General features: G+C 36.4%; 1 protein-coding gene across 7 annotated transcripts in view; it reads left to right on the forward strand.

Annotated features, from left to right (window-relative positions):
• The window catches only part of PLEKHA1 (pleckstrin homology domain containing A1), a 38,875-nt gene extending 19,909 nt beyond the window's left edge, over nucleotides 1-18,966 (forward strand). For 2 of the 7 annotated variants that reach the window (XM_054205636.1, XM_054205637.1), the window contains exons 5-13: nucleotides 1,762-1,859; nucleotides 4,614-4,745; nucleotides 6,397-6,540; nucleotides 7,488-7,556; nucleotides 10,743-10,807; nucleotides 11,653-11,716; nucleotides 12,964-13,053; nucleotides 14,176-14,250; nucleotides 16,435-18,966. In XM_054205636.1, the coding sequence (XP_054061611.1) occupies nucleotides 1,762-1,859; nucleotides 4,614-4,745; nucleotides 6,397-6,540; nucleotides 7,488-7,556; nucleotides 10,743-10,807; nucleotides 11,653-11,716; nucleotides 12,964-13,053; nucleotides 14,176-14,250; nucleotides 16,435-16,764 (1,067 nt within the window). In that variant the 3' untranslated portion in view covers nucleotides 16,765-18,966. Of the gene's footprint in view, nucleotides 1-1,761; nucleotides 1,860-4,613; nucleotides 4,746-6,396; nucleotides 6,541-7,487; nucleotides 7,557-10,742; nucleotides 10,808-11,652; nucleotides 11,717-12,963; nucleotides 13,054-14,175; nucleotides 14,281-16,434 lie in introns of all 7 variants that reach the window. The other 5 variants (XM_054205638.1, XM_054205643.1, XM_054205639.1 and 2 more) reach the window with 4 other exon arrangements.

Raw genomic sequence — 18,966 nt, forward strand, 5'->3', positions numbered from 1 at the left:
TTAATCTGTATTACTGATAAGAGCTGATTTAATTGATCTAAAAATACTGTCAGCCAATGCTCTTATGTTAAATTTCAGCCTGTGTTGCAGCACCGAAGAAAAATAATTTGCTTGGGGTACCTTCTAGGTTTATTGATACTTAAACTTGCTTAAACTTGAATAAAACTTTAGCTAATCATAAAAGCCCCATATGGTATATTTTTAGAATTTTTTTTCTTATAAATAATTTGTCCAGAATTTACCATAATTCCAGAATTTTTTGTCAAGCAATTGGCATTCACAAAAGCATGTGTAGAAACTGGAATCAGCCTCTGCTCTGTTTATGCATAACCATTCTTTATGGCTGCCTTCACATAAGAATTTTAGCTCAAATGAAGGTACTGAAAATGCCTGAAAGGTTTATAACTACTGGTTAAGGTGTCCTTTGCCATGGGCAGTGTCGTACAGGCCCAGAGAAGGCAGCTCCGCCAGACTTGTACAGTCTCTGTGTTGGAGCACTCTGTAAATCACCCTGTGTGTAAGGCTTCAGGGATTTTAAACCAGTACGTAATGTGTCAGCTCAGTGCCATCTACAGATTCCTCTGCACATGCACGTCTAGAGGTGTTTGTCTTCATCAGTGGTAAAGTTGCTCTTGTCAGTGGGCCAGCTCTAAAGAGCCGTAATGGTGGCTTTTTAGCCAAGGTGATGGCTGGAAGCTTTTAATATTTCTGATTTATTAAAGCGGCTTTTATACTCTTTGGAGGAAAAATTTACATTTATTGTCTTTTTATTTAAATACTGGGAGTTGTTGTTTCAGTCAACTCATTTTACAGTTCTGTATTTTGAATTTATATTTACATCTGATAATGTTTGCTTCAAACCATCCACTCTGGGGAGAAGGATGATAGAAGAGTAAAAAGTACCGGTTTCTGGCACGTGTTTGCTGTTAGGGATGACCTGAAGAACTACTGTGTTACAGGTAGAGCAGTGAAATCTGTTCAGACTTTAGCTGCAATGCTTCAGAATTCTGGGAAGATTTTAGTCACTGTTCACCTTAAAACTAATTTCAAGATAAGTTCTTAGAGTTTGTGAGAAACCTAGCCGTGTGTTTTGTTTTGGGTTGTTTTTTTTTTTTTTACTGTTACACAGAAAAATTTTTGTCCTTTTTGGATAAAGGTATGCTAGGTGTTGCCAGGTAGATATATAAACTTACTAAAAATATGCTTGCTTTGCCAAGTCACTAAAGTAAAATAAAGTTTAAAGTTGTTTGGTCCTGAGCATCATACACGTAGTAATCAATACTGATTTTTCCACACATTTAAAAAAAAATAAAATCAGTGACTATAGTCACATTAATGAGCTTGTTGCAAAAGATAATAAATAGTGGTCAGAGGGTTAAAAGGAAAAATTGTAGAAGTCCCCAAGTATAAAACTTTGTTACTTGGGGAAATAGAGAAAAGGGAAATGGAGCTGTAGAAAATTCTGATAAAATTCAAGGCTTTATTTCTGTGTAATAAAAATAATTTAACAAATTCTGTATGGTGCTGCTTAAGTGGAGAGCTTTAAAAAAAAAAGTTTTGGTTTTTTTTAGCTAAAGCAAGCCTTTCAAGTGGATGCGTGTTTCTTAGGATGACTTTCTAAAAAGAAATGCAGCAGAGAGCTTAAATGCTTCAACTGGGTTTTCCATCTGAAATTAAATCTTTTTATGATGGTGTTATGTTTGCTCTTAAATTTCAGTGTTGCTAACTTTTCTGTTAACTTTTCATAATGGTTTTTAACAGTTATGAATGCAGGGATGAGAAAATACTTTCTACAAGCCAATGATCAGCAGGACCTAGTTGAATGGGTAAATGTTCTGAACAAAGCTACCAAAATCACAGTAAGTGGTTTAGTTGATGTTTAGCGATGCTTTCAAATGTTGACTTTCTCAAGGTGCTTAAACGTAACCTTTGCCTCCAGTTTTTGTGCTAGAGTAGTCTTTTTTTTATCTCTACAAACAAATCTTGGCTTGCCTTTCCAAGACTTGGAGAAACTGTACAGAACTCCCCCTAAACTTGAGGTTATTTTACTTTTCGCTTTGGATATTGGACAAAAATGTGATTAGCTTTTTCATTACAGCATATGATGGTTTCTAGTAATTTAAAATTAACCATACACATTTAATACTAATTGAAATATCCAGAAGACGCTTGCAAGCAATGAAAAGATACACATGTATTTGCCTGGTGTCAAAAGTTTGTATTTCTTAAGGTATCACTAAAATAATGAGCAAACACATCATGCCATCTTCCGAAGGCTCTCTCTTGATTTCAAGTAACATTCATTCAAAGAAACAGTAATGAATTCTTCTGATAAGTGTTAAATTACTTTTCTGGTTTGTACCAGGGCAGCTTGTTATCACATGATAGAAAAACCCATGTATTGCCTCAGTTTTTTGAGGAGGCAGAAGTTACGGGTTTGTTTTCTCACTGGTTTCAGGGAAGTGCTGACATGAACTGTTTTGAGATCATATCCTTACAAAGAAGGGGTTCTGAGCATGGGTGCACAGATTTGTATTTGTTGTCAGTAACTGTCTCATTTTTAGGTTATTTAAGGATGTTTCTGTGAGTTGTATGCATTGATTAAACATATCGCTTTCTTTGGAGTTATAAAAATGTAATTGCTAATAGAAAACCAGGAACACAAAGCCTTCCATTTGTGTTTTTCATAAGGAGGACACACCACAACCAGGCTTGAATTGTTTCCAGTTCAAAAATTAACACAGTGAATAAAGAATTAATTGCATCAAATCAGAATTTAGTCTGAAAGCTATTTATCCTATGTTTCACTTGCATTCCAAATGGCTGGTGAAATCATTAATTTTTTTTGTCTTTGAAGGAACAAGCTTTGTACTGTTAATCTGTTCAGAGGTTACTTAATATGGCTAGTGATTTAATCAAATAATTAAGATCATTCAATTATTAATTTTCATGTCAGTGTTACTTGCTGTAGATTGTAATCTTCCCAAGATTTGTTGCGTTTTTAGTACTCTGAGTGCTGCTAATTTCAAAAAGCTATGAACTTTTGCAGTCTAGCACATTGTGTACCTATTTGAGTACTATTGGAAAACACGTTCATATGAGCAGGTGGTTGTGGGTTTGGTCCGTAGCATTTGAAGTCAGAGTTTGTGATGGCCGAAGCACCTACCCATAAAGCTGTAGCTACAAGCCCCATTTCTTGAAAGGCTGAGGCCCCACGATCTATGTGCACTAGGAGCATGGCTTGTCCTTCAGCCCCAGACTTGGCTGTGAATGGAGTCCCCTGTTACCTCCACTGGCGAAGCTGGGCGTTGGGCAGGGCTGAAGGGACAGGGGAAGTGAGAGAATGAGCCTGATGCTGCAGCTGGGCAAGCTGCTGAGTGCCACCTTCACTTGGCCAGGGGGAAGCTGTCCCAGGCTGACGTTTGTGCTCTCAGGACTGCTTGTACTTCTTTGCAGACTGGTTTTTTTGTGACACAAGCAGTCCTGGGCATAGGAACCAGAATCTCAGCAGACTATAAAGTAGCTTTGATTTTGTCTAGATTAGTTCAATTTCAAGTTTTGAATGTGCTACAGCCTTGCATTGTCATTCACCATGTAAAGATAACTTGCGTGTCCCTTCTTACTGAGCAAATTTGGATGTCCTATGTAAATATCCAGGAGGTTGCTGGCAAGGATATTTTGGTGTGAGACTCTTGATCTCTTCTTGTTGAAGTCACTTCAAATTTACTGTATTAATATTAGGGGTGAAAGGATAAATGAAAATGTCTTAGGTAGCCAGTTAGTACATTTCTTAGGCTACAGATATTTACTACTTGCACGAACTCAGAAATTTGAGTAAACATTTTAGATTAAAACACTTACTAGGAAATTAAATTCCTGTGGTGTTTTGGTTGCTTGCATTCCACATTTGAGAGAATTAGCTAATCGTAGAATCATAGAATGGTTTTGGCTTGGAAGGGACCTTAAAGATCATCTAGTTCCAAAGCTGCTGCTACGGGCAGAGACACCTCCCACTAGGCCAGGTTGCTCAGAGCCCCATCCAGCCTAGTTAATCATAGTTAGAAATAAGGAGAGCCATTTTGGACAGTATTTAGCGATACATGTAGGAGGCAGTTCACAAAGTCTCCACCCCGACTATTGGAATGTGAGTGCAGATGTCATACTGCTCATGCGTCCTATTTGACAAAAGCCACAACACTGTAGCCCTGTATTTGTGGCCTTACTGTGCTGGCTCTACAGGCACTGGGGCGTCTCCGGTTTAAAGCACTTGTTGCTAAAACTGAAAGCAAGTGAAAAATATAGAACCAGTTCTCCTACAAGTTAGCAGTGCTTCTTCAAGAGCAAATACAGCACTTAAGACAAAGCTGGGAATTGTTTTTTTTTGTTAGATTTCAAGACACCTGGTGAAATGTCTTTATTGGTATCAGTTTTCTTCTGAGGACTAAAGCATAGCCATTGCAACAAACTCTTGTGTAAGCTATTTCTAGCCTTTTAAAATTAGAGAACATTTGTTAAATCCTGCTGAAGACAAATTAAAAATGCTTGAATAATGATCAGGGCTTTCTTTAGTCTTCATAAAACTTTTAACATTAATTATCGTATTCCACTTTCAGGTACCAAAGCAGTCTGATCCTCTGTGTCAAATGGATAATGCAAATCGTCAAGCTGAAAGCCCAGGTGGAAAGAAGCAAGTGTCTTACAGGACAGAAATTGTTGGCGGTGTTCCTATCATTACACCTACCCAGGTAATACCCTTAAAACAAGTGTGGAATTGTTTGGTAGAGGAAGCTTTGTTTGACTGGTGAGAATAGGTTATGTACCACTACATAGCTGTCAGCTTCTCGCCTTGCCCAGAGGACCTATACTTTCATGTGCACCTTTTATTGATACTGACTGGTTTTTTTGTTTTTTGAGGATTTTATTCCCATTATATAAAATTAGAGAATTATACAAGACCATAAGGAATTATTTGAGTATTGATTTAATCACATATCGGTTAGTGTGCTGAAAACATCTTTTTGTGTGTGGAATTAATTCTTGGTGTTAAAAAGACAGAACTTTGGTATTGCTGTCAGGAAAAGTCGGTAAAAAAGAAGGTGATGAAGTCAGCTGATTAATATATACACTATGTTATTAGAGGTAGTGGGGCTGGCAGCAGATTAAACTGTTGCAGAAGGGTCTTATGAAATGATGCGTGTGAACAAATACGATAAGCAAGTGAAATTGAGTGGAAATAAATGTGATGTAGGGGATTCTGGGAAAAACAATCTTAGTTTTAATAGAAGATACTAGATTATGAAATAACCATTTCCACGTGAGTGAGAGGTAAGAGTTACAGCCACACTACGAAAACATCATCTCGGTGTTCAGTAACAGGAGAGGAAAACCCCACAAATATAGGGCATTACTAGAAAAAGAACAAGGAACAGCCAGAAAACAGCTTTGTTGCTGTATAAATCCTGTCTTTGAACAGGCTTTGATTACTGTCTCCAGCTTTTTCCTCATCTTAAAAACTAGAACAGGAAAGGTTCAGAGAAAGATTTGAAGGCTGATTGGTCCATGTGGAATGATCTCCCTGTGAGGAACAATTGAGTAGGCTAGTACTCTTCCATGTGCAAAAGAAAGAATTAAAGGAGGATGTAAGAGCTTTACAAAATCACTATTGGCTGAAGTGGGTGGTGTAAACTTTCTTTTTCACTCTGAAAGCTATGGGCTTTTAAACAAAGTTAATGCTGTAACCAGCTGAAACAAAGGGAAGGAGTTCTTCTTTTGGTGAGTAATAAAATATAAGGTACTTCTTGACAAAAGATGGCATGGATGCAAGAAACTTTTCGGAGTTTGAGACACTGGACAAGTTCATTGAAGAATAATCTCTGCAGTGCTAAAAGTATAGACCTGTATCTGTTTCTGAGCTGAAAATGGGTACAGATTGGATTAATAGCATGTAAATGACACGTATACACCTGAACTGCATTAAAAAAGTTGGTGAATTCTCATGTGTCTTACAGTCCTAGAAATAGTTTTTTCTCTGCTGTAGTACCTCTGGTGTTTTGCCTTTAAAGTCACGTTATGAGTTTGCAGTAAATACATGCATATATCTTGTTTATAGGTCGGTAACATTCTTCATTCAGTGTCTGTCAATATTGTTTGATATATTTGGCACTTTCTTAGTGCAGTTTCTAAATGGAGCTTGCAAGTACTCAACCAGAACCCTTGGAGAGTCTCGTTAGTTGTCTCTAGAAATCAGTTGAAATATTTTGTCCTTTCAAACAAACGAGAAATGGGATTTGTGAGCATGGGATAATAAAATTATTTCCTAGTATAACTAGTATAGTTATTCTTTGACCTTTAGAAAAAAAACTGAGAATCTTCTCAACTTAACTGCTTTTTTTCTAGAAAGAAGAAATCAGTGAGTGCAGTGAAGGGGGTGATAGGAATTATTTGAAACGGTCACAAAGTCACCTTCCATATTTTACCGCTAAGCATCCCCCAGATAATGCTATTATCAAAGCTGGCTACTGTGTAAAACAAGGAGCAGTGGTAAGTATTTGAGATCAGTGTGTTTCATTAATCAAGAGCAAAGGTCCTAAGATGGTAGTTGTACTTACCAAGTAGATGATAAAAAAAAGCCATAATTACCAGTAACTTTAGCCATCCTTAATATTGTCAGTAGTGCTAAAGATAAAGCTTAACCTCCAGTAGCATGTAATTTATGTCTGTGTTATTTCTTTTCATTACTTTCTTCAGTGTCATGTTGTTGGAGATGTTTTGGAGCGGAAAAGCTGAGTGCACAGGGACTTTCATCTAAATTGAGGCAGAAGTTCAATGTCTGCGTGCTTTTTAAATCACTAAAATGTTTAGAAAAAGCTAATGTTTCAGTTCAGAGGAAGAATTGTACAGCTTGTCAGACTGATTAACACAAGTGGAACTACTCAGATGATGCCTTGCTAAAAGAAGGAATAGGTAGTTGAGATTAAGCAAGATATATGCATGCTTCACAAATCCTGAGACTCATTTTATCTTGGATTATGAAGACTCTTTTTGTAGTGTGCCTTTTTTTTTAGTTAAAAATAAACTAGGAAACTTTATTGTACTGTCTTTTAACATTTCTTATGGGGTATTTGTGCTGCTGACTTGCTAAAGTTTCAGTGGAGATTGTTGAAAAATTTGTATGATAGAAAATAGTAGCTTCCAGAATATTTAATTTTTGCAGTTTAGAAAAAAAAAAAAATTTATTGGGCAGAGTCTTGTAGAACTGTTTTGGAGCACTATATATACATACATATATATATATACACACACATACACATAAATAAATAGATGTAATATGTAAAAATTATAAATATTATAGATCAGTGTTTATAAACAAATAGGAATTATACAGTATCATATAACTATAGACAAGAATTGTAAATACTAGCATATAAATATATAACATGTAAGTATATCTTTATTTTATATATAAAATATTTATTTTCCTTTAACAGATGAAGAACTGGAAGAGAAGATACTTTCAATTAGATGAAAACACAATAGGATATTTCAAGTCTGAACTGGTAAGTTTCCAAATGTGTGTTATTCTCCAGTGATAGTTGCAAGAAAATCTCAAGAAATACTCATGCATTTGAAAAATGTGCTGTGCTGATCCTGCACCTCTTAGCTCTGTACTGTAATAACTTTTAATGATCGGGAAGGACAAAAATTAATAGGGTGGCTGTTAAGTTGAGCTTCAGTCTTCTGTTTGGGAACCTGTCTGTAGGGCACGGAAGAACAGTAATAGGATATGTTCTACAGTCAGCCTGGCTTTTGCATTACTATCTTACGTCGCTTTGTACTTGCGTACAACTAATTGTGTTCTTGAAACAGATGATCGTTATGTGGAGAGGCAAAACTGTAATCTTGCAATTCTTAATTTAAAGTTAAGATTATAGGATGTTTTATTTTACAAATGATGGGATCTTTTCCCACACGCTTGTTTCACCAGGGCAGCCGAGACAGGCAAAGAACTCTGCTGTTCAGAAGCAACACTTAGAGTTTGTTTTCATTTCATGATCTTTCTTCTCCACTCATCGCTCTTGAACCTTTTGACCAATTTTGACCTAAATGTTAAGTGCCTTCAGGCTTCATTTAAAAATGAAGTGGCTGGTACTGGAGATGGTCTGTTTTCCCAAAAAAGGAATCCCACACTTACTAAACGTGAGAACGTTTGTTCGTGAGGAATACAGTCTGAGTTGTAGAGTATTATAAATCAAGGAAAAATGAGTTTACGGGCCAACTGCAAGATGCAAAGTGTAAAGAAGCCAAATTTCAGGCTGCTTTTGAAGAGAACTTTTGCTTTACTTTTAATGAGGGAACGGTAGCAGGAGTTTTTTCTTGCATCATTGTCTTTGTTAAACTGTCAGAATAACAAAATTCTGACACATTGCCTATAATAAACCCTCTATTTTCACTTTAAAATGAAATCTGAGTGCAGATTTCTCACAAGTAAATTCCAACTCAATGAAGAATTGAGAGAGTATACTAGAAAGCTGGTAGAAATGCATATGCTTCTAGTGTTTCATCGTGCTCCTTTACACTTTATTTGAAATGAACAATATGAAATCTTGTAGTGTCCTTTATTCTTCAGGCTAATATCCCCTTGCTGCAGTTTGAGGAAGGTACTGGACTGACCAGCTGTCAGACAACAGGGAAGTAGATCTTGCTTCACAATTTTTACTGAAATCAGGGTTTTGTTTCCATTTTAAGAGTCATCCTTCTTCTTTTCAGTGACATAAGTGCTAAATGGATAGAGAATATGTGGTTAATCAAAGAACTCCATGGCTAGGAAACCTAATCGTGATAACTGTGTTTCATATAGTTTTTTTTTAAAGAATCAGGATCTGCCTTGTCTGAAACATACATGTTGGAGAGACATTTAATCTATAATCTGTACTGGAAAGAGCAAAATCTTCACAAGAGCACAACCTACCAGGAAGAAAACAGCTGCAACAACTTAACCGCATGTCCATTAGACTTTTATTTATCTCCTACAAACACAAAAAGGAAAAAATGTTCTCTTCTGGAGATTTCAAGTGGTGAATGATTTCTTTCAGCAGTGTGTGGCATCTCCATTTCCCTCATAATCTCCTGTTCCTAATGAGAGTAACACAAAAATAGGAAAAAAGTTCAATAGCGATTGTTTGTCGTGCCTTTGTGGGTGAGAAGGCTACAGCATGGAGGTCATATTCAGCTAGTGTAGCATCAGACTTCTAATTCTGGAAAACTTCTCTCTGTTGGACTTCAGTTCCCAGTAGCTGCTGTCTTCAGTCAAGTATGGCTCTTACTTGAAGTGAGTTTGTCTTGGCAGCCAGCCTGCTCACCAGTACTTCAGACGACTCGTACTGGCTATCTTGAGATGCTGTTGTTTTGCATCTGTAGAAATATATCTAAATTCTCTGCTCTGAAAAATGTAAAAAAAAAAAAAAGTTGTTTGTTTGGTTTTTTTTAATTCTTTCTGGGCATTTTTTGGTTGTGGTTGGTTGGTGTCCTGTCTGTCCCCCCCTGCTTAATGATCTCCTTTTCGCAGCTTGAGGAAGAGCCTGTGTCAGTCTTCAGGTGGAGCATAGGGCAATATCTATTGGGAGCATAGGGAAGCTGAGGGCTTCCCTGCAACGGGTGCCTGCATTCCAGGCACGATCCTCCAATTCACATTTGATGTATTACTTTGAAAACTCTGTTATAATGGATAAGTGAACCTAGGAGGAGCAGGGAGGGGAGAGGGGGGAAGGAGGGGCAAAATAACTGAAAACATCGAGTTTTAATTGCCCTACATTTGATCTGCTATAGAGACAAGTGATCTAATGAAAACTGACATTTGAGGGTGGTTACATTTGGGTGACGTTCTCTGTTAACTCTAACAACATAAATCTCTTAAATATATGTAATAGAAGGTACAGAGAAAGTAGTTATTCCAGAGCTGACAGCTTTTGTTTTGTCTGTAAGCTCAAGCCAACTGAAGTAGTCCATTATAACATTGCTTAAAGGAAACACATTAGGGGGTAAAATAAGTTGTTGTTTGTTTGTGTTTTACTGCAACAACCACAGGAAAATAATAGTATGTATGACATTACGTTGTCATGGCAAAAGTGAAAGTATTTGTTTGAATGTTCTCACTTTTTTCCTGTTGTGTGAAACTTTGACAGATTTGTAACACTTATTTTTGTTAAGGTAACAGAACTTTCATGTGCTTTAAGAAGACTTGCTCTTTTACAGGTTTTGGTACAATTGATTTTTTTGTATTCTTCTTAATTGCATTGAGAATAGCATACAGTTAATCTTTAAAGCCATGTCATGCAGTACAATTAACTTATATGGCATCTTATATGGCAGCATTTCATAGCAAATTAATGTAATTATGGTTTTATTGAAATAAGCTGCTTGAAGCCAGATTCAACTTTCTGATCTGGTTAGGGGAAGGGGACAGGGGTGGTTGTCTCCATTATGGTAAGGTAAATTAATGTTTTTGGGTTTTTTACTTCTTTATTTCACCTCCTCTTCATTGCAAGTGCCATGGTTGGTTTCATACTTAGAAAAGCAAATTAAACTTTGGTTGACATCACCTTTTGCATAAGTGACTGCCTTGAAAGTCTCGTTTACGTAAGTCTGTTGCTGTCAGCTGTCCTGACCTTTGGCTTTTGACTATATTCTAGTTGTTAGATATGCTCTACTGAAATATTTTTGCCTTTTTTTTTTTTTTTTTCCAGGAAAAGGAACCTCTCAGGGTTATACCACTTAAGGAGGTCCATAAAGTTCAGGAATGCAAGCAAAGGTGAGGAGAGAAGCACTGATGTTGTTACATGGGATGTAGGACACTGGTTTTTCATGGCTAGACTGCTCATTGGAAACAGTGGAGAACCCTTTAATGACTTTAGTTGATGTATGCGTGTATGATACTCTTTACTTATGGGACAGCAAGTAGTTTTGTGCATAAAACTGGTTTTGAGGGTTCTGCATTAGTGTGTGTTTCAAACTTGTAACATTCAGTAGAATGTAAATGTTCAGTAGAATGTAAATGCATTGGACAAGGGTGGAACAAAGGAGTATCGTGCAATCATGAGCTAGAGATGCACGGATGCTGTCTGATTTGAGGCAGCAATTTTAGTATTTAGCAATTTTAGAGTCTGTATTCTGCTTACATAATCTCTAAACCTTTAGAGGACATTATGTTAAACGTCAGAATTGAGATGAGAACGCTCTCCCTCCTGTTGTTTGCCTCCCACCAAATGGCAGTATACTAAGGAATTAATTGCATTTGTATTAGGTTGGTGTTTTCAGCAGGCTACTGGCTTAGGACTAATACTTTGCAAAGACACAAAATATAAATGTGAAATTTTACTAGAATGATAAATATTTTTAAACTTGACATGATAGGGTTTTAAAAGTTCCAATTATGTAGTAGCATGCATGCCACTGATAGAGTCTTAGGGCTAAAATGAGTAAGAGAAGATGGTTTTCTTTTTCTACTTGGTATTTACCAAAAAAACAACAGTAGAGTGATAAAGAAATGCAAGGTCTTCAGACAACAAATGCTCTGGTTCTCTGCACATCTTGGAGTCTTTTTAAAATAGAAAGCTGTACTGGTTGTTGAAGTATTTGTGTGTGTTTCATTTACAGTGATATAATGATGAGAGACAATCTCTTTGAAATTGTAACAACTTCTCGAACCTTTTATGTACAGGTAATTTCTTTTTTAAACTTTGGGCAAAACCAGGACACTGCCATAGTCAAAGCAAAAAAAACACTGCTGTTTTGCTGTTTAAGTTGTATTTAACTGTGCCATGATTTTCAGAGGGAACGTGAGCTTGCATACTACAGTATTGTGTTTCAGAAAGATGCATATAAGAAATATTCCACATAACAGCAGCTGCTATGTTGGTAGTGTATCAAAGCGATAAACAATAAATCCTAATGTGATTTTTGTTGCCATTCAGGTCTTCAAATTCTCTAGGATCAACTCAATATTTAAAAATTTTATTTTGAAGTACTGATTTTTTGTGTGTAACAATTAAGTTCTCAGATTGGAGTTATTTGCCACATTAAAATATCTACTAAAGCACAGCAACATTTAGATTTCAGTGCCTGTTTGGTAATATGCATCCTTATGCACTTTATTCACTGCATCCTTAGCGTGTTATCTTTTAAATGTTTGGATATAATGCAAATCACAGAGACTTGCTTTTCCTAGCTCTGTGGGAATGTGATGCTCATAGGTCTGGAAATAATCTTTGAGTTTCTCGTGTAGGATCAGAAAGGTCTGTGCAGTCTAATACAGACGCTGAGTTATGAGCTGTCTTCTAGCTGAACAGAATTGACATGTTGCAGATGTTTCTTGCTGGGGGGATGTGCTAGTTTAATAGAGCTGCAGCCTAATTAGGAGATAGCTTTAGCTTTTGCTCTGTCTTTATCCCAGATATGTATACCCTTGCTATTCGCTGTTAATCTATTGCATCTTCGATTGTTGTTCTAGGTGAATGTACAGCTGACCCCTAACAGAGACTGATTTTTATTTTACTGTAACTCTGTAGATTTAATTACTGTAAATGCCTCATAGATGTAAAGTGCAACAGTGACTGAAAAGTACCGAAGTTATGTCATTGGCTGCTAAGAGGGGTCAGCAGGTCTCCTGTAAGAAATCCTGTGGACGCTTTAATTTTTTTGTTTGCTGAAAGAAAAAAAATGAGTCTATGGTATGCAAATAGTTAAAAACCGCTTATTTCTTGCTTATTATTTTATATCATTATATACATATAATAGTAAATTCAGGGTAAGATTTTAAGAAATGTCTGGGTTAAGAAATGGAAGTCGTTGTGGCTTTAAATAAGACTATTAAAGTAGGGTAAGGCTGTCATTTTAATGCAGATGGTCAGGATACTGGGAAAGCTGAGAGCTGATTATGTTAAATATAACGTATATTGTTTGATCCAGGCGGACAGTCCAGAAGACATGCACAGTTGGATAAAAGCAATTTCTGGGGCCATTGTAGCACAGCGGGGACCTGGAAGATCAGCAGCTTCCGTATGTTATTCTGAATCTCAGAGAAAATGTGATTAGTTGATGTTCACTTGTGCACATGAAGTTCTAGTTGTTTTTTCCTTTCCCCTGTCTTCTGTCCTGTTCTGTAGTAACGTGGCATCTTTGCATGAACTTTCATAGAGACCGGCATAAAATATTTTGCATTTTTAATTGAGCACTTATTTTAGTCTTACATGTATGTAATTTTATGTGCATTGTATTGTCTTGAACATGTAGATAATGCAAGTGCTAACCTAGAAAAACTCTTCTGAGTTCAGTATGGTCTTTGTCACTATGCTGCTACTAGTTTGGAAGTGGAATTGAGACTTTCTAATTCCTGCGAGGTGTTTCTGCTAATTGCTGAATTTTGCAATCAGATGACAATATTCTAACTTGGTTTTTAACAATTCTCACTACTAAATTGTCTTTCTCTGTTGTTGGTAGCTTACTGTATATGCAGATACAGATTCAAATTTAAAGTAACCTCTCTGAGAGAGCTCTGCTCGCATGAATTAGTTTTTGCTGTTGGAAACTGTGTGTGAACACCATCTAGCATTGCTGAACTGAGGCACTGTGACAAATCTTAATATTTGTGAAGCCATGTGGATGCCAACATTTCATACATCCTTGCATTTAAACTGTATTAGATGTTCAGAACAAAGAATGTTAACTTGCGAATAGTGAAGGTTACTGTAGTGTCACAGTGTCTCCAAGTATGTCCAGATTTAACAAATGGAATACATTACCGTTCAGATATTGCAAGCTCTGGTTTTCACTTTCTGGCTATGGGACGTTTTGTAATAAGCTGAATATATCATTACCCCCATAATCTGAAATCTGATAATTTAAATCTGGCCTTTCACTGCAATTTGCATTGATACTGTGTTACTGTTAACTCAGTCTAAGCTCTCAATTATTTTTGCAGCGGGGAGCTGCCTCATGCTTTTAAATAGAACTTCCTATCATAAATTCTGTTTCTTCTGGGGGGAATGAAAATATGCAAATAACTTTTCTTTGTGTATGCTTTTTTTTTTTTTTTTGTGGGGCTAACTGAGCGATCTAGCTATTACTGTCTGCATCACTTCTTTCTTTTTTCCCTCTTTTCTCTTCTTTCCCCAAGTATAGGTTACTCTAATCTTAGCTTTGCACTGTGTTCCAGATGCGGCAGGCCAGAAGGCTGTCGAATCCTTGTATACAGAGGTATACATCAAGAACTGGTGAATGCAGCACGTATGTGGGCTCTCATGTAAACTTGCCTTCTTAACAGAGGGCTAGGACTAGAGACTAATTTGCACTGTAAAAAAACTAAAAATAATGCTACCTGTTGTCATTACCATTACTGAAAACTAACGCATAAATTATTATATCATTCACTTACAGGTTTGCACTGTTTTTTTCTTACTTTTAAAATAATTGGAAATTAAAAATGGCAAAAACATGTATTTATACTTCAAAGCATACTATATATTGAATCGTAAGTTATGTGATGTCATTTTAATAGGAAAGTATTCAAACTAATTTGCATGAGAGTTCATATTTCCATTTTACTTTACTTTTTTTTGAAACTGCGCAAAAGCAAAATTAAATTTAAGCTACCCACAAACTAATACAGATGCGTGCACACAAAAAATGCACGTTGTAACTCTGGTAGTTGGAAGGATAATATTGTAGCCTGATTTGCATGGCCTATAAGTCTCTGCATGAAATTAGTAGTTCAAAGGTAGAAGTATTACAATGTGTAATCAGTACACTGTTCAAAGCAGTACGGCTTAGGAGTAATACAGCAGCATAGACCCTTACTGGAAATCACAGTCAGTGTGGGTAGTAAAATCTCAGTACCCTTCAGTTCAATTTAGCAAAAGGTTTATTTTAGAAATCTTGTCCTAGTATCCCTTACTTTTGTCCTGTTTGTTGAACTAAAATTATTATTAAGAAGAATAGTAGGTAAATCACTGAATCGTATCTTCTCCTAAAGCAAATGTTTATCTTAAAGTGAAGTATCCTCAGGTATGAAGTAAGGCAATGTAAATAATGTGAAATACTTCACTGAAATTGAACACAAAACTGAAGTCCAAAAAAAGTTGCACAGCTCCTTCACCCAATAATATTAGGTAATTTATAAAAAGAAATACAGTAGTATTTGGCAGAATCCATTACGATTAAATTTAAGAATTCATGCCATAGCATTCTAAAAGACTCTTGGAAAACTGCTGTGGAATAAGTATTTCATTTAGGATGTATATTTGCATCTTGGACACACATCTGATGATTTTTTTTTTTTTTTTGCTAACAAATGTGCTGAAAAGTGACTTGATTTGTGTGCACACATGGGTTCGCAGATTTCTTTAGTTCTTGTACTAACACTGGTGATGGCAGAAGTGGCAGCAGCCGCAGCTCCTAATGCATGCAGAGGGAAGCATTCCCTGCGTCATCGCACATCATTTTGATCATATCATTTCACATTGTATCCAGCGCTGTTTTCGATATCCCTAGGTATTTGAGACATCCTTACCGAACTGATAGATACGATGCAGAACCTGAGGAATTTTTTATTCTGGAGATACGGCTGTAGGTCAGGCACATCCTGATATCCTAGATATTCCAGGACATCTAAAATGGCACTTTGTGCCTATGCTTTAGGCATCTAAACCATTCCTAGGTAGCCTGGGAATTTATTTCTATGAGTAAATAAATGGTGGACAATTATTTTCACAGTATCAATCTCATAGAGTTACGTAAAGGTCAACAGAATGGCAGTTAACAGCAATAAACCCAAGAAAATAACTTGACCATTAAAAGGAATATCTTAAAGATTAGTTTCTTTTCTAGGTCTGTTAACTTTGGAAATTGTTACACAGTCTTGATAGCATAAAATAGTTACTGTTGTTGGTTGGTCCCTGGAACGAACTGGGGAGATTGGTACCCCAAGAAGAGAGAACAGTAAAACGTTCATTACTTCAGGATTTAGGATGGGTGCCTGATGGATATGAGTAGTTTGAATACATTTTTCTCTTGGAGAGATGTCGCTTTCAATGGCGTTTAAAGTGTGTGTCTTCACAAGGGTACTTAACATCTCAGTAAAATGAGAAGCTTCAATTTGCTGGACTGTAGTATAAAGACTAAAGAGCTGCTGAGCTTGATTTGAGGAATTTAATTTCCTCAAATGAAGAAACTGATGTTGCTGTCACATACTGCTGTAAGCTCACATTTAATAATAGACCGCCTTGAGAAAGCACCTGCCTCCTGCTGCTGTGGCTCATGCTTCGCTTTGTGTATTTTCTGCCTTGATTTTTTTTTTTTTTTTTTCCTGAGAGTGAAATCTGAAACTGCATCTTTCCAACGTGATGTCCATGACTTCATCTGACACGTGCTCTTCTTTTCTAGGAGCATACCGAGTCTTCTTCCGAACCCAACCATGCTCTCCGTTCTGCCGTCCCAGCCCCAGCCACCTCACATTCCACAGCCGCTCACGGCAGCCCTTTGGTCCCAAACCCTCACGCCAAATACCCTGCCTTGGAGAAGCGAGGATTTCACGAATCTTTTACCAAGGCCAAGCCAGGGAGCTACAAGATCCAGGTTGTCGCTCCAAGAGAATCAGCTTCCAAAGTGACTGAACGGGGCCTCTTGGAACCCCAAAGTAAAAATGGCACTCAGGAACAGGATCCTGGCCTTGTGGATCTGGATGATGCAAGCCTTCCAGTTAGTGATGTGTAGTGATGGAAGTGTTTGGAGAACGATCCATTTGTTCGGTCCTCTAATTTCCTTGCTCGGACTTCTAACCAAAGAAAATTATAGGAAATGAGAACAAAAAAAACGGAACACTGATTTTTTTTTATATATATATACGTATGTGTGTGTTTCTGTGCACATATGTGTATATATAATGTGTTTATTGCCTTTCAGCTGAGGGTCAGAAATGGACCTTATGCGTTTTCTCAAAGCCTGATAGTAAATCACTTACTAGGGAGGGGCCAAGCTGCACAATTTAGAAGGAAAAAAAAAACAAAAGACAAGAACAAAAAAGTACTTCTGCAAGTAAGCAAGGTACCAGCAACTTTTCATTCCTAATCCGGCAAACTTACTAAATTTACAACTAATGCTATATTGTGGAGAACTTACTGCCAACAAATGTGATTATTTAATTTCATTTTGAACTACAGTAAGATTTTAGGCGTAGATGAGAATTATTTCTCTCCATGACTTTCAGATACCAGGAAATGCACAAAATGTTTTTTCTGTTCTTTAGGATCAACAGTGTCAGCTGATTTGTTATCAGAACAAGAATTCTGAACTCCCTTGGAATTCTAATTATGGTGCTGTAAAATTTCCACTAAAATAATATTTTGAATAGTCAGCCTATTTTTAATGCACTCCTAAAGGTGGGTTATAACTTTTTGCACATGTGGATTTTAATGGAATGGATGTAATGAATGGTGTTTTGGAGGGGGGAGAAGAGAAATTGGACTTTGGAATTTGGACACTTTAGATCTTTTGAACTAAGAAGGGTTTATATTGTGTTACATTAGGCTTTGCAGCAATTATTTTTCTTAGATGTCTAAACGTATCGTTTGATTACTGGTTTGAGAATGTGTTTTTTTTTTTTATCAGTGCTTTGTGAACAGTTCTTGTTTCTATATTGATCAGTGGAAGACCTCGTTTAGTTTTGTCGTTATTGGTACTGAACTGTTCATAGCCATGCAATTGTGGCCTATAACTTTTGGTGCACTAATAATCTTAAGTGCCTGTGTTTTTTCTCACGTTGTTGAAACACTTCCGGATTAGTTATGTACACAAACCATTCTTAATGGTTTTGAACGTTGGCTTGGAGTTGCTCTGAATGGCATAGTTTGAAACAGCTACTTAAAATAGAAGACTTATGCTAGGGATACCAGTGTTCTGGTATTGCACTTACTAGCTGTGCAATATGTTTTTTAAAAAAATGAGTATTTGTTGTTTGTGTACACTGTGTTATGGGGCTTCAGTGATGCAAATGAAAAGAACCTTTACATTTCAAGTATTGGATTAGATTGTGTACTTTTCATCATTTTTGAAAAATGTTTGCTTTAATCAAAACCCCACAAATATCTCATGCTGCTGCTTATTGTGATTCAGATTGTCCAGCTTTGTGATATTTTTTTTTTTGTCTACTGGAACCTAAGATACATATCATACAAGTCCATCTTCTCTCCAACTTCCAAACGGACTTCCTGCTTGAGAGATATGGATGGTTTTACCACAATAATTTGTTGATCCAAGGATAGAATAATTGGTGTCATATAAGAATGAAATATAATCTAATTTCAGAACCTTAAATTATATCAGCACCTTCTTTTTTTTTTTTTTTTATCCATAAGCTAACTGACCACTGTCTTAAGGCAGTGGTGTTTGTAAATTACTGGTTTTGTTTGACTCTTTAGAATATATGTGAAACTAGCACAGAATTGGAAGTTACTGTAAATGTCTGAACTAGTATTGTTAGGTTTTAACTTCTATAAAGATAAAACAATAGCTCTTTAAAAGCTTATTTTTTCACAAGTACATTCTGTGTGGAAGACACTTTGCATTGAAATATTTTTACTGTAGTCTAATATCTGAAATCACTTCTCTGGTACAGCTTTCACACTGCATGTTCATTTTATTATATTTTGGTATTGGCGATTTTACACATTGGGTGGAGGTAAAGCAGCTCCATTATGGGACTTACAAAAAGAGGAAAAAAAAAAAAAGAGAAAAAAGAAAAGAACTACTGTTGTAGTTCAGTAGCATAGGGAAATATTTGTGGTTGGTAATTGTCAGGGTCTCCTATTTATCAGTACTTTTATAAATCTATGAAAATTGTTAAATTATTTTAGAAACAGTGCTGTAAATATGTCACATTTAAATTGTCAATAAATCAGTTTGGGTAACTTAAAATAA

This window comes from Rissa tridactyla, chromosome 6 (assembly GCF_028500815.1).
Source record: "Rissa tridactyla isolate bRisTri1 chromosome 6, bRisTri1.patW.cur.20221130, whole genome shotgun sequence".
NCBI classification, from domain to species: Eukaryota; Metazoa; Chordata; class Aves; order Charadriiformes; family Laridae; genus Rissa; species Rissa tridactyla.